Source organism: Myodes glareolus, chromosome 11 (genome assembly GCF_982192425.1).
Source record: "Myodes glareolus chromosome 11, mMyoGla1.1, whole genome shotgun sequence".
Taxonomy (NCBI): domain Eukaryota; kingdom Metazoa; phylum Chordata; class Mammalia; order Rodentia; family Cricetidae; genus Myodes; species Myodes glareolus.
In genome coordinates this window covers 28,174,972-28,196,592 of record NC_142036.1, presented here as the reverse complement: position 1 = coordinate 28,196,592, position 21,621 = coordinate 28,174,972, and the positions used below count along the sequence as shown (strand labels likewise).

Genomic DNA, 21,621 nt, shown 5'->3' with positions numbered 1-21,621 from the left:
ATATACCCCATCAACATAATCAGTTATTATAAGTCAATTAAAAATAAAACCAAAATCTGTATTAAGAAAATAACATATTATTAAATAATTAAGAGAAAACACATCTATTTCAATTAAATTCACTATTAAGAACTCTGTTGTGACATAAAAACTCAGTGACGATGAAAAGTACGTAAAATGAAAAACATCTAGGTTATGCTGTCACCAGTGTGGCTGCTTTAGTGAAGGCCAAGTTTCAGTTGTCACTGTTATCAAACAATATTGAAGAAAATGACATGAAACATACTGACAGAAGTGTATGTGTTTACAGCTTATAAGGTTCAAAGTGTAAACGAACCTTTTCCATTCTGTCTCGCTTTTGCAAATCTTACTTGTTCAGTGCTACCAGTGATGTTTTTGTTGTTGATCCACTCAATCTGCTTTACATTTTCTTGTTTCTTGACCATTAGTATTCTTGAAAATATATGTGTACATATGATTTCCCCCTAAATCTTATTTATGAATAACTGACTTTGGTTAAAGCAACAAAAACACATAATATATACTTCTTCAATAAAATATTTCATTCCAATCCACACACCAGGTTTCACTGTAGGTATATCTGTAGTTGCTAAACTGATCCCATGAAGTAAAATTATAAGATGCACTGAAACTGCTACTTAATATAGACACCTAGGAAACAGTCTCATCTCATTCACACTAAACATTTTTAAAGTTTACTTTAAAGCTGTAAAAGATTAACATCAAAATTTGCCCAAAGGGAAGGTACATATTACAAGAGTAACCACGACAATTTTAGGTGTTTTGCACAAAACCATTTTTATGCTGATATTAACATGAACATTTAAAAAAGGCTTTATAGCTATAGTCATTACATTGTAATTATAAACAAGCCAGAAAGCCTAGCTTGATCATCATTTGGTTAGAACAGTATGCACACTTGATAAAAACCGTGAAGGTCATAGTTAAATAGCAAGCTTAGGTAAACACTGATTTAAACACTATATATTCCCTCTGTGTTTTGATCATTCTTTTTGAGATAGAAGAGTCTTACCTGAGAAATCAACTGCACAGATGCCATATTGGTGGTAGCCCTTTAATATAGACAATGGTTTAATGGTTTCTGTATCCCATATGTGAATTGAGGGATCTCTACCTACCTGATAAAGATACAATTATAAAAGCCATTGTAAACAATTATTTTTATAATTTTTAAAAGGAAACAAAATACCTATATAGCCTTTATTTGTCATGGAAATTTATCCAGTTAAAAACAAAAAGAGCACAAATATGGTATTTTTCTCATTAACCTTTCTTCAAACTCTAAGAGGGACTGAAGAGAGCAGAGTGAAGAGATAAACAAAGAAAATGATACAAATTTGTGAAAATGAAAATGGCACGCTATGATCCATTATTTTACTAACAAAAACACTCTGAAAATGCTAATTAAAGGGACTGAGGTTGTGGCTTACTGATACAAGCCATGCTTAATATGTGTGCAGCCCTCGGTTTAATGCCCTGGGCAAAACAAAAACAGATAATAAAGTTAGGCACAGTGTCTCCAGGAATATTACAGAACTATATATGACTCCTTCTACTACTTCTACAATCCATCAATAATGATAATAAATGATTACTAAGTACCTATTATTGGCAGAGTTAATGTGATAAGTACTTTAAGTATTGTGATATTCAGATAACTTTGGTAAACTCCTTAGAAAAACAGGACATAGAAGGTGAACCCAAAGAAATACATATAGTTATCTTCCTGGATATTGGAAACAAGACAAGATCGCCAGGCAAAAGTTGGGAGCAGGGGGGTTGGGGTGGGTTGGGGGGAAGGGGAGATGGGGAGAGAGAAGAGAGAAGTGGGGGATTGGGGAGAGCTTGGGGGAATGGGATAATTGAGATGGAGGAAGGGTGGATATGGGAGCAGGGAAGAAGATATCTTAACTAAGGGAGCCATTTTAGGGTTGGCTAGAGTCTTGGCTCTAGAGGGGTTCCCAGGTGTCCAAGGGGATTTTCCCAACTAGGTCCATGGGCAGCAGAGAAGAGGGTGCCTGAACTGGCCTTCTCCCATAGACACACTGATGAATATCTTGCATATCACCATAGAATCTTCATCTGGCGAGGGATGAAGATACAGGCAGAGACCCACATTGGAGCACTGGACTGAGTTCCCAAAGCCCAGATGAAGAACAGAAGGAGGGAGAATACAAGAAAGGAAGTTAGGACTGTGAGGGGTGCGTCTATCCACGGAGACTGTGGAACTGATCTAGTGGGAGCTCATCAAGGTCAGCTGAACAGGGTCTGAATGGGCATGTGATCAAACCAGACTCTCTGAATGTGGCTGGCAATGAGGGTGGACTGGGAAGCCAATGATAATGATACTGGATTTTAATTCTACTGCATGTACTGGCTTTTTGGGAGCCTAGTCTGTTTGGATGCACACATTTCTAGGAAGGGGGGGGGGCTTGGACTTCCCACAAGGCAGGGCTCCCTGACTTCTCTTAGGACTGGAGAGTGAGGGGGAGGGGGGGGTGGGGGAGGGGGACAGAAATGGGAGAATGGGAGGAGGTGGAAATTTTAAATAAATTAAAAAAAAGAACACGTGTTCTGGGAGCATAATCATGAAGAAAAGGGAGATAGACATTTCACCAAGCAACAGTACAGTAAGATGTGACTCTAGGGACCTTGCTCTATTGATAATCTAGAAGATACTGAACATTGTAGAGGAAGTCTAAGAGCTGCAGGCCTTTAGACTTAGCAGAGAATAAATCCCTTCTCGTCTTTTCATTTTCTAACTCATTTATGGTTAGTGCTCCAAGTGGAATGTTGGGAATACAGCAAGGAAGCCCATGGTCTCTGACTTAGTCATTTGGAACCTAGTACTTTGTGCATAATCCATAAGGTTTACATTTCCAACACTATAAAAATGCTGTGGAGAAGAGAAAAGCCTGTCCCAGTTCCATTTTTGAAAGTGTTTTTCAATAAAAATTTATTCATGAGCATAAAAAAACAAAAACAAAAACAAAACAAAAACAAAACAAACAAAAAAGAACACGTGGTACTATATACTTGAAAATAAAACAAATTTCAAGAAAAGACTTCATGAAACAGATAACATATAATAGAGCTATGACTTCATAAAGTATATATCTTACATTAAGAGAAGCAAGCAAGAATATTCTAGATTAGAATACTGGCATAATCAAAAATTCAGAAAGGGTTAAAGCACTAAGCATGTATATGAAACCAAAACGGACAATAGCACTCTGATACTGTTTTTCTACTATATACTGTTTTTTATTGGTATGTATTATCTAAAACAATGGGGTCATGACATTTTCACACATATGTAGTGCACTCTTGAGCACATTCACCCTCCCATTACTGGCTCTTGCCCCCCTTCCCCTAGTCCCCTTGCTCTTCCCAGAAGGTAACCCTTTGATTTGCATACCTTCTTTTAAAATACAGACTATGGGAACCTGTGAGATGGTTCACTCTTACCCCCAAGCCTGAAGACATGAGTTCAATCCCTGGAAACCACATGGTGGAAGGAGAGAACTAAATCCTGCAAGTCACTTTTAACCTCCATGTGTGCATGTGCATGCATGCGCTTGCACACACACCATAAATAAATATGAAATCTAGATTCTAAGGATTGGGGAGATGGTCCAGTGAGTAAGAACATTAGCTCTACAAGCACGAGGACCTGAAGATCTAATTTGAATCCCTAATATCTACTACAAAGTCAGTACTGTTGTCTGTGGCTGTAACCTCGGCACTGAGGAGCAGAGATGGCAGATCTCCAGAGCTCACTGGCTAGGCACTGGAGCCAAGAAGGTGCTTCCCATTCAGTGACAGCCTCCTCAGGCTTCATCTTTTACTTGGAGGGTTCAGAGCATTTACACTTGGGGTTATTATTAAAGAGTATGTGCTGAGTTCTTCTTTCTTCACCTTAGAAGCTTTCTGAGTACAAATTCAATAATGTTTGATTTATAATCGTCATTTGTTTACTCTTCTAGTAAGGTGTATTTTTTTCTGGAACTTGTGTTTATCTTTCTGGTGTTATGTGTTCTTTAGTTGAGCATTTATCTCTCTGGATTCTCAATGCTCTTCCTTCCTTTCTTTGTTACTGTATCTCTTCTTCATGGAAGAAACTTCAAACATACCTTCTTATTTACCCACCCACCCCCACTCTTCCCATCCTATTCATCTTTAAGTTGGTGCTATAGTTTGGATGTGAAGGGCCCTCTAATATACACATGAGAGTTGATCTCTAGCCCATGGCTGTTATCAGGAATGATAGAACCTTTAAGATATAGAACTGAGTCACTTGGAGTATCACCTCAAGAGGACACTAAGATTATGATGCATAAAAATAAATCTCAAAAGCAAGTTTTTGAAAAGGTTGCCTACCTGATTTATTGTCACATGAACTTTAAGGGAACTTACCTGGCCTGTGGCCACATAGTCCTTCAAAGGATGAATAGCCAGACACAGAATGTCATCATCATGACCCAGGTAAAAACGCTGTGTGTTCTGTTGTCTATTATAGATGACACCTACTGCTGCCACATGGTACACAATTTCACCAATTTGAGTGTAGAAAAGATTACTTCGACAGTCATAACCTCTGTAACTAATGCAGAAAATAAATCATGTACAATGCATCTTAATCTTTCATCTAATCAATATTTAATATACAGAGAAATAAATATCATTCAGGTCACTTAATTTCTGGTCTTAAAGGAACTGAATAGTTAAAGGAAAATGCCTGTTTCTTAGAATCTACACACTGTTATGAGTCTCTCTGGTTACAAATAGCTAAATCTAGGCTAAGGTATTCATGAAAGAAATCAGGTACAGAAATTTCTGTTTTCTAGTATTTGCAAAACCACTAATTTGTATTCTACAATGCAAAACCACTTCCTTTAATACACAATAGAGTAAGGAATGAATACATATTTGTATTCAAATATTTCTGAAAGTAAATATTATTTATAGGGGAAGGAAATGACACCTAGGTGCAGGTAGTGAGGAGACGTGAGAGGATTTCAAGAAGTACTTAGTTAAGCACAATGTTGAACTGTGACAATGTAATAATACATATCCCAACAGTAACTTTAAATGATAAATTGAAATATTTACATATTTTAATTAGTTAATTAAAATGGTTAATACAATCCCATCAATGACAATAACCTTACTTTGTGATTCAAAGAAGTCCAATTCACACAACACAGTCAAATATCATCTATTATAACACTAGAAGGTATATTCTTTATTTTTAGGGTTTATTTTATCTATGTGTTGTGTGGGTGGATCTGTTAAATGTGTGCAGGTGCCCTTGGAGGCCATAGGTGTTGGAAACAGAATTCAGGTCTCATGGAAGAGCAGAAAACCTTCCTAACCACTGACCTATCCCTGGAAATACTTTTCATAACAAACTCTTTACAAATTCTTAGAAAGTATTAACAATCTGGTGAGAAAATGCATGTTTGCTGCGGTAGAAACTTGCTGTTATAGAGCTAAAATGTAGGCCTGTACAGGATATGCTCTGATGGATGCCAGAAACTAAGAACAATTAGCTAAACATTAGACAGGTAAAAGATCAAAAACACTGATGACAACTTATGCTGGAGAGGTTGTGGGGAAAAGGGAACACTTCTGCATTGCTGGTGGGAATGCAAGCTGGTACAGTCCCTTTGGATATCAGTGTGGTGATTTCTCAGAAAATTAGGAAACAACCTTTCTTAAGACCCAGTAATACCACTTTTGGGTATATATCCAAAGGATGCTCAATCGTGCCACAAGGACATGGGCTCAACTATGTTTATAGCAGCTTTGTTTGTCATAGCCAGAACCTGGAAACAACTTAAATGCCTCTCGACTGAAGAATGGATAAGAAAAATTTGGTACATTTACATAATGGAGTACTACACAGCAGAAAAAATAACATCTTGAATTTTGCAGGAAAATGGATGAATCTAGAAAACATCATATTGAGTGAGGTAACCCAGATCCAGAAAGACAATTATCATATGTATTCACTCATAAGTAGTTTTTAAACATAAGGCAAAGAAAACCTGACTACAATTCACAATCCTAGAGAACCTAGACAACAATGAGAACCCTAAGAGAGACATACATAGATCTAATCTACATGGGAAGTAGAAAAAGACAAGATCTCCTGAGTAAATTGGGAGCATGGGGAACATGGGAGAGCGTTGAATGGGAGGGGAGAGGAAGAAAGGGGAGCAGAGAAAAATGTATAGCTCAATAAAATTAATTAAAAAAAATAAATAGGCAGGTAAAAGGGGACTCAGAAAATTTCAATTTAATCACATTGTAGGAGAGTTCATTATATCCCACATTTTTTTAAGGTGAGATGCCCAGTTATATGAGCTTTCAATAAACAGTTTTTAGAAATTTAATCAAGACTTTCATGGTGGCTCAATGTGTGCCAGACAATGCTGTCCATCATCAATGGCATTGTTTGTTTATTCCTCATTGTGACATTTTTAGTCAGGCACCAATTTGAAGAGAGGGAAACAGAGACACAGCAAGGTGGGATGACTTGCCAAGCTCAAATTCAAGCACACAAATAAAAAATAGTATTTTATACCCATGAATGAAGTGCAATCGAATACTATTTCCAGGAGCACGTTCTCTTCGTTTAGAAGTAGCACTTTTCTGTTTTTCTTTGCATTGTTCTTTAAGCTGAGGTAGATCTTCTTTGTAAACCTTAAAAATGTATGTACATAACAATACGATTAGGGTAGGTATTAATAAAGATGCTCATATACTCAACGTAAGTTTCAGATGTTGGTAAGAGAACACTATTTAAAACTTAGTAGTCCAAGAACTTTTTACTTCAGAATGAAACACTTCAAAGGGAATGTGGTGGTCTACTGTGACAAAATTCTACAGACAAACAGAATTCAGACTTACTTAGTACATCAAGCATTTAATACAAAAGACCATTTTATTCAAGCGTGCTATGATATTTAAAGGGAGAAAACTGAAAGAGACACTCATTACTGGAAAAATTAAAGCCAAACAAATCCAGAACAGATATGAGTAACAGAAATTAAGACAAAGAACGTGAACTTTTGGGGGACAACATCATAGGCTACTAGGACATTACCTGCCGATGGTAAGTAAGCTGTGTCTCTTGCTCAATCTCAGAATCCAGTTCCGGAACATCAGATAGATCTGAATCTGATTCATCACTGTTGGACTCAGCCAGACTTTCTGTACATTTTTAAAAATGAAATATCATTTGTTTAAAGATTTACTTTCAAAACAACAATGTAAAATTAATAATTAAGGGATTTAACTGACTCTGTCAGTTTGGCATGGAAAAAAGCCATAAAACAATAAAATGAAATTACCTATTCAAGTGACACAGATGTCAGCAAACTGTACTACTACAGATTATCTTCCTGTCCACTCACTGCGAACTCAATAGCTCCTTTAAATCCCTCCACAGACTCCCCAATGATGACTACATCAAATTTAAATGTATATGTAGATAAGTGAATATAACCTACAATCAACATTAAAAATACTACACACAACAGGTGAAGTGATTTTTTTTGTTTTTGTAGCATATATAAAAGCTAGGAACCTGTATCTCTGTGATAAAAGATTGCTAGTTTTGCTAGTAGAACTATTACTTTACTCATTTGATAAGTTAAATTTCAAGCCAATTATTTCACATGGCATACTCTGTGACACCTGACTTTAAAAATATAGACCTATTTCAACAGAAAGTTCTGCTATTAGTAAGCTATTATGGTAAAATCATTAATTTGGAACTATGAATGAGGAAGCTATTTAAGCTTACCTTGGGGTGCTATGTGAAGAGCATCTTTTAATTTTCTTTCAGGAATAAATTTCCACTGAAACACAGAGTGATCAGCTCCACCAATAGAAATAACCCACTGATAATCATGTGACCATCTGACATTAGTTACATGAGCTGAATGACCAATATATTTTCTAAACTTGGCCCCTATAACAAAAAAAATATATCTTTAAATTGATAAAGGCCAATACACAAAAATACCACTTTATTCAAACTACTACACAGCTACTTTATTCAAACTATTACAACATCATACCATTATCTTAAGTATGACCAGATGGGAAAATGATGTAAAATAATTAGCTAAGTGAACAAATGAATAAACTGAAGTGTGCAAATGTTTCCTTTACTGATTTTACAATATATTTTGGTAGGACCACAAAAACTGCACTAAATTCCTACTGCTGAAGACACTATGTGCTTTGGACACAGGACTTGGAGGAATACAGCTAGATCTGACCTAAAGCCTCCTCTCTGATGATTAGCTTTCATAATACCAGGAGGTGCTACACATGCTGGCCAAGTGAGGTAAGCTCATCAGTCCTACCAACTGCGACACCTGTGAACTCTAAAAATGTTTATCAGAGCCAGGAGGAGAAGCATGAGCAGTAGCCGTGAACCAGGCCAGGCTGCTGGGAGGAGAATGTGAACAGCAGTGGGTGGGCCAGGCCAAGCAGCCTGGAGAAAAAGCCTGAGCAGCAATGCAGCAGGTTGCAAGGATATTAGTGGCCTCCAGAAATTATCTGACCACCAGAGCCTCAGCCTCAGCCCCGCCAACACCAGGAGGAATGACCATCTGAGCCCTGGGCAAATAGGCACCTGAAGGAACAATCACTGAAGGCTCTCCTCTGCCTATACCTGAAAAAGCAATCACAACCAATTAGAGGAAAAGGGACCCTCCAAAAAAACATGGGCTCTAGCTGTTCCAATTAGAAAAGAGATGGGTAAGAAAACACAAGTGTGAAAATACACTAGACAACACAAAGAGCAATACTGCACCACCAGAAACTAGTGGTTCCACAACAGCGAGTCCTGAGCATCCCAACACAGATGAAGCAGAAGAAAATGACCTAAAATAGCTTTATGAAGATGACAGAGAAAATGAAAAACTCCTTAAAGAAATGGAGGAAAAGACAACACGAAATCAATAAATTCCTTAAAGAAAACCAAGAAAAAGCAATCAAACAGGTAAAAGAAATGGTTCAAGACTGGTCAGACATTATGCAGACACTAAGAGGCCATGGATGACAGCCCAGATTACTATATCCAGCAAAGCTTTCAATTCACATAGATGAAGAAAACAAGGTATTCCATGACAAACCAGATTTAATTAATACCTATCCACAATTCCAGCCCTACGAGAGTACTAGAAGGAAAACTCCAACCCAAGGAAGGTAACTGCACCCAAGAAAACACAGGCAACAGATAACCTCATACCAGCAAATCCCAAAGAAGAAAAACACACAAACACTACCACTGATGTTACATTGTATATATGTTTTTACTCTTGTTTAAATGACTTTTGTATATTGATAAAAATTTAAGTTAATTTTTGTTACCACAAATTGTATATATGTTTCTATTCTTGTTTAAGTTATTGTATATATGCAGTTCATTTAAAAAATATAAGGTAAAATTCTAGTTTTTGAAAGCTATTATTATGGACTATTTAGGATAATCAAGAAACACAGGTCAGTAGTCATCTATAACAATCAAATTTGTAGATATGCTAGGTATATTTTCCAGATCATATAAAGATATATTTTAGAAAGACAGATGGTCTTCAAATATTTCAAAGACCTATAGAATTGGCATTTAAAATGCTTTGTTAGGGAGGCTAAACTGGGTAAAGCACAAGTTCAAGGCCTGCCTGAGCAACTTAGTGAGACCTTACCTCAAAACACAGTGTTTTAAAAGGAGCTTCAGTATATACTTCAGTGCTATATTGTTTGTTTAATGTGTATCAGACACCCCATTAACACAGAAATGAATATAAAGCAAAACATATGAACCAAATAACACACTCTGTGTAATAAAAATCTATTTATCTACAAACAAAACAAGCATAAGAACAAAAACCTGTAAGGCATAATGAGAAAAGCTCACCCTGAGAAAAGCTTGGAGATCAGTTTTTAATGTTACGGTAGACTGCTTTGACCTGAGGTCTTTGTTTTCAAGTGAAATTCACACAACTAGTCTAACTTACCCCATCCACAGTACCCCAAACCTAACCAGTCAAAAACTCCTCTGAAAGCTTAAGACACCAAGAAAGTATAAATAAAAGAATCCAGCCACATATTAAAAAAGTATTAACAGCAAAACCTATGGTGACTTGTTCCAGGAATATAAGGTTGGTGCAACATTTAAAAAAAAAAGGCAGTCAGTGTAATTTAACTAGTTGATATAATCAATATCAAATATTCCCAGTTGTTCCAGCATTTTTTGTGGCTAATTTTAACTCCATATATTTTGTTGAATACTTTAACTTGAATTTGTCTATTGTTTTTCCATGATGAAACAAATGGCTTTGTCTTATGTAATATTTCACCATTTAAATGTTTTTATTTATTGGATGTGTGCTTGTAAGCACATGCACACACAAACACACAACACAGGACACCTAAGGAGGTGACAGATCTGAATAGGTTTTCTCCTGCTATCTTGAGAGCCTCAGAGATTGGATGCAGGTCATCAGGTCTGTGCATAAGCTCTCTTCTAAGCCATCTTCCCAGTTCAAATACTGTATCAGAAGGCACAGTAGGGTCTACTGTTAAAAATGTTAAATCATATAATTTGGTTAAGGTTTATACACAATGTCTCCTGTTTTAAAGGAACTGTTAGTTACTTTTAAAATATGTGATAGCAGCAACTATTTCTGAAATTCTATGTTTATTGTATACTCTATATCATGATTTGATGTGGCAACATATACATAGCTCTGCTAAAATACAGTGGATGCAATAATGCTTAACTTCATTCTGATACTGTTTTAAAAGTTTTATAAGATCTGTATGTTGAGATGTCAAAAATTCCATAAATGAAAACCAAGAGAAAAGTTTTAATCGTGATCATGAATTTAGGATTTTGTTTGTTTCATTTTCTGTTGTTGTTGTTTTATCTTGTTATTTTGAAATCAGCTCTTACTATGCAGCCTTGGCTGGTCTTAAATTCATGATTTTCCTGCCTCAATCTTCTGAGTGTTGGGGCTATAAGCATATACTGTACCACTGAATCTGGCAGACAGCCATCTTTGTCAAGGCATAAAATAGTGATGAAAATTCATCCATGATTACATTTTATTTCTTAAGTGTAACGCTGTTATTCTAAGAAAAAACAGATTTTCAGTGTTAGGGATCAAGTCCAAGGCCTTGTGCATGCTAGCCAAGTACTTCACCACTGACCCACATCTACAAACCTAAAGAATAATTTTTACAATTATTTTTCCTAAAATAATGTTTTATATGACAGTAGAAATTAGTTACTTTCCAGATTTATAATTTCTTCACAGTTTAGCCTGGCAAACTCCTATCAAGAAAGATTTAGCCTTATTCCTCTTATGTGGGATATATTGCATGCTGGTGAAGAAGGCTTTGTCCACTAATATTTTTTTTAACTTTGTTTTGTTAACTTGTATTCTTTTCTAATACATTAAATTCTGACAACAATTTTCCCTCTTTCCCAGATCAACTCCCCTGTTTTAGAAAGAGAGAGAGAAAGAGAGAGAGAGAGAGAGAGAGAGAGAGAGAGAGAGAGAGAGAGAGAGAGAGAAGGTATTCCAGGGACATCCACTGAACATGGCCTAACAAGATATAATAAGACTAACAACACAGCTGGATATGGCAAGCCTTCCAGTAGGAAGAAAAGTGTCCCAGTGAAGCTGACCGCTAATTCTTTTCATGATGTATTCATGTATTGCTGGCCAAGAAAATGTTAAAGGTAAAGTCAAAAACCACAGCAGAGGCAAATCCAAGCTTTACGATATATGGATTTTAGTCAGGAGGTGGTGATGCGCACCTTTAATCCCCATACTTGGGAGGCAGAGACTAGTGCATCTCTGTGAGTACTAGGCCAGCCTGGTCTACAGAGCAAGTTCCAGGACAAGCTCCAAAGCTACAGAGAAACCTTGTCTCAAAATCCCTCCTACCCCCCAAAAAAGATATATTGGTTTTGTTGTTTTGAGGCAAACTAAAGGTCATCTGAACATCTCTAAGTGACTACTCCAAGTGGTATTGTCCAGACAGGTACAATTAGTCCTATAATTCCCTTTTAAACTTTCCTTTCAGATTCTTCAAAAGCCAATCCCATGGCTTAAAAAATGAAGTTCAGTAATAAAGTTGTAAAAATTAGTCTAAGAGAAATCAAAATTTCTTTAAAAATTTTTTAGATCTTTTTATGTATATGAGTGTTTTTCCTTGCATGTATGTCTGTGCATCACATGTGTGCCTGGTGCTCAGAGAGGTCAGAAGAGAGTATTGTATTCCCTAGAAACTGGAGTTATAGATGATTGTAAGACACCATGTGGTTACAAGGAATCCAACCTAGGTTCCTTGCAAGAATAACAAGTCTTTTTAACTGCCAAGCCATCTCTCCAGCCCTGAAACCAATTATTTCTAGTCAAAAGGACTATAATAATAATTATATAGAGGCTGGGAGTATAGTTCAGAGGCAAAGCTTATGCTTAGTATGTACAAAGGCTTGGATTTAAACCACTCTACCAGAAATAAACAAGCAAAAAAAGAATAATGTAATTGCCAGTACTTCTAAGTGTCTATGATAAACCACTGTTTTAATGGTGGGTCTAGATATCACATCTTTCATAAAGTGACTCTGCTACACCAGGACCAAGTAAGGTTTCTTCCACTTGCTTTGAGAATCCTGTGATTACTCCCCTATGCTTATACTTTGAAATCTAAGTAGTGTCTATATATCCCTAATGCCTGGCACACAGCAAACATATTTAAGAGAGAAAAAGGAAGGAAGGAAGGAAGGAAGGAAGGAAGGAAGGAAGGAAGGAAGGAAGGAAGGAGAGGGAGAGAAAGAAAAAGAGAGAGAGAAAGAGAGAGAGAGAGAGAGAGAGAGAGAGAGGGAGGGAGGGAGGGAGGGAGGGAGGGAAAGAAGAAAGGAAGGAAGGAAGAAGGAAGGAAGGAAGGAAGGAAGAAGGAAGGAAGGAAGGAAGGAAGGAAGGAAGGAAGGAAGGAAGGAAGGAAGGAAGATAGATTATACTTCCCCCTGATCTGTCTCTGTACCAGCACTGGACTGCTAGAATATAAAAGGTGGGTGAAAAGCAGCAAAGCAAAGGGAAGGCATGAGCATTTGCAGTTCACAGAGGACAGGAGCACAGTACAGCTTGGAAGCCATTAGAACGGAAAGCAGAGACTGCAGTTTGAGCACTGGCTCAATTACTTAATAGCACAGGATCTGAACTTGCCATAATCTCTTTTAGACTTTGCGACAGGAAATAAAATATTTCAATAAGCAAAATAAAAGAAAATGTTTTAATAAATAAAATAAAAACCGTTTAGGCTAAAGGGTATTGTATTGGTTAATTAGGACCAACATCTCAAAGTCAAGATTTATCACGGCTAAAATGGGCATAGAAGCTTTCCTAATCTCTGAAGATGATTTAAAAAAAAACACATGGACCTGGGAACCCCTCTAGAATCAAGTCTCTTACAAACCCTAAAATGGCTCCCTTAGTTGAGATATTTACTTCCCTGCTCCCATATCAACCCTTCCTCCCTCCCCCTTTCCCATTCCCCCAAGCTTTCCCCAATCCTTCCCTACTCCCTTCTCTCTAACCATCTCCCCTTCCTTCCACTACCCCACCCCCCCCCACCCCCCCCCCCCCGTGCACCCAAGGTTGCCTGGCAATCTTGTCTACTTCCAATATCCAGAAGGATAACCATATGATTTTCTTCAGGTTCACCTTCTTATTTAGCTTCTCTAGGATCACGAATTATAGGCTCAAAGACCTTTAATTATGGCTAGAATCCACTTATGAGTGAGTACATACCATATTCCTCATTTTGTGTCTGGGTTACCTCACTCAGTAAAGCGTTTTCTATTTTCATACATTTGCATGCAAAATTCAAGATGTCATTGTTTTTTACCGCTGCCCTGTGGGAAGTTCAAGTTCCTCCCCTCTCCATCCAGGTCTAGGAAGGTGAGCATCCAAACAGACTAGGAACCCAAAAAGTCAGTACATGCAGAGGAAACAAGTCCCAGTGCCATTATCAATGGCTTCTCAGACAGCCCCCATGTCAGCCACATTCAGAGAATCCGGTTTGATGACATGCTCATTCAGTTCCAGTCCAGCTGGCCTTGGTGAGCTCTAATTAGATCAGTCCCCTTGTATCAGTGGGTGAACGCACCCCTTGCGGTCCTGACTTCCTTGTTCATGTTCTCCCTCCTTCTGCTTCTCATTTGCACCTTGGGGGCTCAGTCCAGTGCTCCAATGTGGGTCTCTGTCTCTATCTCCATTCATCGCCAGATGAAGGTTCTATGGTGATATCCAAAATGTTCATCAGTATGGTTATGGGCCAAGACCAGTTCAGGCACCCTCTCCTCTGCTGTCCAGGGAACAATCTGGGGATCTCTCCTTACACCTGTCAGAATAGCTAAACTCAAAAACGCCAATGATAGCCTATACTGGAGAGGATGTGGAGTAAGGGGAACACTCATCCATTGTTGGTGGGAATGCAAACTTGTGCAGCCACTGTGGAAATCAGTGTGGCGGTTTATCAGGAAACTGGGAGTCAACCTCCCTCAGGACCCAGCAATTCCACTCTTGGGAATATTCCCAAGAGATGCTCAATCATACTAAAAAAGCATTTGTTCAACTATGTTCATAGCAGCACTATTTGCAATAGCCAGAACCTGGAAACAACCTAGGTGCCCCTCAATAGAAGAATGGTTAAAGAAGATGTGGAACATATACACATTAGAGTTTTACTCAGCGGTAAAAAACAATGACATCTTGAATTTTGCATGCAAATGTATGGAAATAGAAAACGCTTTACTGAGTGAGGTAACCCAGACACAAAATGAGGAATATGGTATGTACTCACTCATAAGTGGATTCTAGCCATAATTAAAGGTCTTTGAGCCTATAATTCGTGATCCTAGAGAAGCTAAATAAGAAGGTGAACCTGAAGAAAATCATTCAGTTATCCTCCTGAATATTGGAAGTTTACAAAATTGCTGGGCAGGGGTTGGGAGCACGGGGGTGGGGGTGAAGTGGAGATAAGGGGAGATGGGGGGAGAGAAGGGAGAAGGGGAGGATGGGGAGAGATTGAAGGAATGGGATGGTTGGGATGAAGCAGGGGTGGATGTGGGAACAGGGAAGTATATATCTTAATTAAGGGAGCCATTTTAGGGTTTGCAAGAGACTTGACTCTAGAGGGGTTCCCATGTGTCCAAGGAGATGTCACTAGCTTGTTCCTTGGGTAGCAGAAGAAAGGGTGCCTGAACTGGCCTTGTCCTATAGCCACACTGATGAATATCTTGCATATCACCATAGAACCTTCATCTGGTGATGGATGGAGATAGAGACAGAGACTCACATTGGAGCACTGGACTGAGCTCCCAGGGTCCTAATGAGGAGCAGAAGGAGGGAGAACATGAGCAAGGAAGTCAGGACTGCGAGGGATACGTTCACCCACTGAGACGGTGGGACAGATCTAATGGGAGATCACCAAGGCCAGTTGGAATGGGACTGATGGAGCATGTGATCAAACCGGACTCTCTGAATGTGGCTGACAGTGGAGGCTGACTGAGAAGCCAAGGACAATGGCACTGGGCTTTGATTCTACTGCATGGACAGGCTTTGTGGGAGCCTTGTCTGTTTGGATGCTCACCTTCCTGGACCTGGAGGGAGTGGGGAGGACCTTGGACTTCCCATGGGATGGGGAATCGTGACTGCTCTTTGGGTGGGGGATGGTGAAGGGGGAGGAAGAGTGGGGAATGGGAGGGGAGGGAAGTGGGAGGAGGGGAGGAGGTGAAAATTCTTTTTAATTTATTTATTTATTAACAATTTCCAACTCTTATTCAGGCAAACTAAATAGATTCCCGTTTGTTTTAATTAGCTAAGCCAGAGTCAAATGGACATGTACAGGCTCCTACAGTGAGTCATTCCTTTACAGAAAGTGAAAATCTATATACTGAGAGGCTTTGATCCATGGGCTATCTAAAATGCCTTATGGACATGTATTTGTACAGACACTGACAACTGAAGATCTCCCAACATAGAAGTGAATAAGTTTGGTAATATATGTTATTGAGCATGTTTTTTCTTTACTCTGATTTGCTCCTTACTGGTAGGCCCAATCTTTCATTATTTGGATTACTTGTTCAGCAGAAGCCAGGAAAATAACTTCGCTGTATCTGAATATTATCCAACTGCACACTGCTAATTTTATTGAAAATAAAGTTAAACAGTGATCAATAAATAGTTTTACACTGGGAAAAAACCTCTACCCACTTTCCATGCTAAGGAAAATTTCTTAATATATAAAACAACATTATCCATTAGAAAACAGATGAGGGCTGAAGAGAAGGCTCAGTGAATAAAGTACTTGCTGTTCAAGTTTGAAGACCTCAATTCAAATTCCCAGGCCCCAGATAAAGCTGGACTTGGCAATGTACATGCCAGTGTTCTTAAGGCATGATGGATGGTGGAAGCAGGAGAATCCAACTCATGAGCAAGATAGGCTGGTATACACAGCAGTGAATAACAAAAAGACCCTGTCTTAAACCAGGTGGAAGATAAAGATCAATACTCAAGGTTGTTCTCTCACCTTCTACATGTGCTATGGCAATGCACATCTATGTGTGCACTCATATACAAAGGCAACACACACACACAACTAAAGGAAAAAGATAAAAAGATCTGGTAGTATAGAAATTAAGAAGTTATTGATAAAAGATTAAGAAAATGCAAAGAGGGCTAGCATGGTAGCACATGCCTGCAATTCCTGTATTTAGGAGGTGGAGACTGGCAGATAAAAACTTGGGTCTAGCCTCTTCAACTACATAATAAATTTGAGGCCAATCTGGGCCACAGAGACCATCTCTCAGAAAAAAGAAAAGAACTGGCTGCACATTGAGAAATGATACTTGCAATCCATAAAAATCATAAACCACCTGAATCTATTGGAATATGTCAATAGTTCAACAAAAGAAGCAACCATATAGCAAAGAGAACTCTGTTTGACACAGGAAACACAGAAACTTCCCCCAAAACATCTGAAAATGAAGCACAGTCTCATTAGTATAAATTTTAATGAGACTGCAAAATATGACTTACAGTACCTAAATTTGCAAAAATTAGAAGGACACATGGTCAGGCCAAGTGCTGAACAGGCTGTGGGCCAAAGCAAACTGATATTTTCTTATAAAGTTCAGCATCCATATACTCTATCATCCAACAGTTTCACACTGTACACACTTCTGGGAAACTTACACATGTTAACAAAAGACTATAAATGACTCAAATATCAACTAATGGGAAAATAGATGCACAAACTATAACATGCTTTACAACACAATTATATTATGGCAGTAAAAATAAAAACAAAAAGTACATAAAACAACATAGATGAATCTATTTAAAAAAAAAAAGCATCGAATAATGTCTGATGCCTCACATGTCCTGTGGTAGAAGATTACAAACAGGGGTTTTCCTCACTAAAAATACAGCCAGCCTTTATTCACAGACTCAAATTACTTATGTCCTTAGAGCACCTGACATTCACAGAGAGGAACTGGCAGCATGAAGGGACTGCAGGGCCTTAAATTCATCACCAGTGCATATGCACAGTATCAGTACAGCTTGGGCTTCCATGAAAACCCAGTCCTTAAGTCAGATGTGCTCACTATAGACTTGGATCAAGCTACCTCATCTGCTCTCGTAATCACTGTTGTGGAGTTGACTTTAATATGTGTGTAGTAACTATTAACAAGTCAGGTGAGAAATCATTACTGCCATGTTATAATGAATTCAAGGATAATTTTTGGTAAAAATTTCATGACTAAAAAAATAAATGTAAGAGTACAATAATTTTTGAAATGATAAAATACAGTCAATACCAATTAATATACACTCTAAAATATTAATTTGTATCATTTATCTAGATTATGTAAGAACATAACATCTTTTATGAGAGGGTTAGTGAAAATATTAAAAAGATACCTTTTCTTAAGCATGGATATCGAAATAATTTTACAACTCCATAGTCATCAGCTGTAACTAAAACCTGGCCAACATAATTTCCATCCACTGAATTTATATCATTGATATCAGAATACTTGGGCCAAATCCCATTGACTTCAAGGCCTGAAACACATGTCCATGAAGCCCAGTGAACACCTTTTATTTCTTCTTTGCTTGTCACTTCCTTTCCTCCTAAAAATAAAATAGTCTTCATTTAAGAAATTACTTCATTTGATTCTTTTCACTCAAATGTAAATTTCAACACCTTATTCCTAAGTTATAGAAGAATGCATGAACAGACAGGTAAGTGTGGGTTAGAAGAAAAAACAAAATTAGAAAAATTTAAATGTTATTAACATCATATTGATTTAGAGAGTTTGAACATAATTATCAGTTCAGCAGGCTCATCCATATGGAAAACAGAACTGAATCATATTAAAATCATGATAAAGATTAGTGACAACTGAGCAAGGTGTGAGAAAAAGCAAAAGATGCCTTTGGGGGGGATTGTCAAGGTGCTTGGTTCTGAGGAAGCTGTGGGGTAGAGTGAGATCCCCTTCTGACAACAAGTGGTCTCTGAGCTCTCCTACATCTGCTCTGTCCTCATCTTCAGGACATCACTGAACCGACTGCTTACTGTACAGCTGCTGTCCCAGCATAGGAGAAGAAAGTGGAAGCAGAGGAAGAAACTAAGGGGGTCTACTAACGGCATGGGCTTTGATATTTTTTACTGAACATATTCTGTAATATGTTCAATAAAAAACAAACAAACAGGAGGGATGGAAGGAAGGAAGAGGGAGGAGGAAAAAAGGTAGAAGGGAGGGGGAGAGAGAAGAGTCGAAGGGAAGGAAGGAGGGGATGGATGGAGACAGGGAAAGAGAGAAGGAAGGAAAAGAAGAAAGGGGAAAAGCTATGACAAAGTGACAAATCAGGTATTAAAAAAAAACCTCAAGATATATAATTGGGAGGGGGCTGAAAAAGACTAAAAAGGAATGATCAATGGAGGGTGATACATTTGTGTTAGGTAAGAGGACTTTAGAACTCATATCATTAATGAAAATCTCGGGTAAAGATGCATTGATTTATTATGCCAAAAGCTTGGGGGAATGGGATGGGTGGGATGGAGGAAGGGTAGATATGGGAGCAGGGAAGTAAATATCTTAATTAAGGGAGCCATTTTAGGGTTTGCTAGGGACTTGTCTCTAGAGGAGTTCCCAGGTCCAAGAAGAGGTCCCCAGATTGTTCCTTGGGCAGCAGAGGAGAGGGTGCCTGAACTGGCCTTGTCCCATAGCCACACTGATGAATATCTTGCATATCACCATAGAACCTTCAGCTAGCGATGGATGGAGACAGAGACAGAGACCCACATTGGAGCACTGGACTGAGCTCCCAAGGTCCAAATGAGGAGCAGAAGGAGGGAGAACATGAAGGAAGTCAGGATCACGGGGGGTGCGTCTATCCACTGAGACAGTGGGACTGATCTAATGGGAGCTCACCAAGGCCAGCTGGACTGGGAGTATTGGAGTATGTGATCAAAATGGACACTCTGAATGTGGCTGGCAATGAAGGCTGACTGAGAAGCCAAGGACAATGGCACTGGATTTTTATTCTACTGCATGGACTGACTTTGTGGGAGCCTAGTTTGCTTGGATGCTCACCTTTATAGACCTGGATGGAGGGGGGAGGACCTTGGACTTCCCACAGGGCAGGGAACCCTGACTGCTCTTAAGGCTAGAGAAGGAGGAAGAGGTGGGGAGGGGGAGGGAAAAGGGAGGCGGGGAGGAGGTGGAAATTTTTAATAAATAAAAATAAAGAAAGAAAAAATAATAAAATAATATTATTTAGAAACAAAGTTTATGAAAAAATAAGTTCTTATAAGAGTGATTAATTCACAAAGCACCACATTAAGTAGAGGTGTAGAAGGTCATTTTGAGAGGTTTGGAGTTTTAATTAAGAAGGGTTTACAATGCTGGTATCCAAGAGCTGGGGAAGTGCTGTGATGGGGACATGTTCTCCAGGGCACTAAGTTCCAGGTGTGCATGATGAATTCTGAGTGTCCTTTCTGAATGTACAGTGCAGTAACTGTTTCTATTCACACTGTATTATTGCATGGTATACTTGAAATCTGCTAACAAAGATCTTGAATGTGTCTACTACCCATAGAAATACAATAACTGTATTAGGAGATAGATATGACAATTAATGTAATGGTGAAAATCATTTTACAATGTCCAATGTATGTACATACTTTTTTTTTTAAATCACACTGGGCTGGGCATGGTGGTACACAATTTTAATCACTGCACTTTGGAGGTAGAGGTAGGCGGATCTCAAAATCTGAGACCAGCATACTGGAACTACACAGTCAGTTTCAGGTTAGCCAGGAAACATAATGAGACCTTATTTCAATGTTTTTTTTTAAAGATCACATTATAAATTTTAAACGTATAGAATTTTGAGTCACTTACAACTCAATATTCTGATGGGAAAGAATTCTAAAGATATTTGTCTTGAAGAAAAGGCCATAAAGCCTGAAATAGCACAGATTACTCTGCCTATAGTCAAATATAATTTACAATTTACTCTTAATGAAAATTTAAATACCACAGACATTAAAAGTCAATGAACTACATGTAGCGTGCTAGAAAAGTTCACCTGGCATCCTATACAGAAGCCGCTTTCCATTGCCGTCATTTGTCTGTAAATATCTACTATCTGAAGACCAGTCCAGATGAGTGATGAAGCTAAGTGAACCAACACATTCACCAACTTTTTTGTAACGCTGAGCAACGCCATAGATGTCAACTGAGCTGTCATTGCAGCCAACAGCAAGGTAAGTGCCATCTGGAGAGTATTTCAGCTCATGGATTGCCTCTTTCCTGTCTTTAATATGCACAACTTCAGTCATATCTCTGTGAAAAAGAGAAAAGATCATATGAGCAAAAGTCAAAAGAGAATTGTAAAATGTCCCCAAATACTGAGGTTCCATCATGTATTTACAAACTGTGACATACATGTAAGTAAGGTAAGTAGTATCTGCTTGCGAATAATTATTTTGCTGACAAGAAATAAATAGAAAAAAATTGGATGATGTAGTATGTGATGATAGAGCACTTGCCCAGCATGAAGTCCTGGACTTGACCCCCAGCACTGAAAAAAAAGTAAAAGAGAAAAAATGCTAAATTTCAGTATATAAATAACCTTATTTTTAAGTACCCTACAGCGCTACTGTATTTCTGGATTCAGATAATAAAATATTTACTCAAACTTTTAATGATAAAAGTTCCTTGTAAATACTGAATTTATAGAATATTCTTAAACACCATAATTTTCAAACACATTTTTGTAATGAGCCAAATGTGTAAACTGACATTTGGGAAATAAGAAAAGCATGAAAGAATTACCACTTGAGCAATATATTTGAATATATATCTTTATATAACTGCCTTGGTTGCTTTTATTCATTTTTCCCCACTAGTGAATTTTATTTCAAATGTTCCCTTTTCTTAAGAGTCTCATTATGTAGTCCAGGCTT

The 21,621-nt window shown here is 38.1% G+C and overlaps 1 protein-coding gene across 2 annotated transcripts in view; it reads right to left on the bottom strand.

The window, feature by feature from the left end:
- Window positions 1–21,621, bottom strand: part of Eml5 (EMAP like 5) — a 140,891-nt gene that overhangs the window by 75,954 nt on the left and 43,316 nt on the right. For both annotated transcript variants that reach the window (XM_087911581.1, XM_087911580.1), the window contains exons 9-15: window positions 20,742–20,998; window positions 18,066–18,278; window positions 7,856–8,023; window positions 7,154–7,260; window positions 6,632–6,750; window positions 4,459–4,645; window positions 1,055–1,160 (exon numbers count right to left, since the gene is read on the bottom strand). In XM_087911581.1, the coding sequence (XP_087767707.1) occupies window positions 1,055–1,160; window positions 4,459–4,645; window positions 6,632–6,750; window positions 7,154–7,260; window positions 7,856–8,023; window positions 18,066–18,278; window positions 20,742–20,998 (1,157 nt within the window). The remainder of the gene's footprint in view (window positions 1–1,054; window positions 1,161–4,458; window positions 4,646–6,631; window positions 6,751–7,153; window positions 7,261–7,855; window positions 8,024–18,065; window positions 18,279–20,741; window positions 20,999–21,621) is intronic.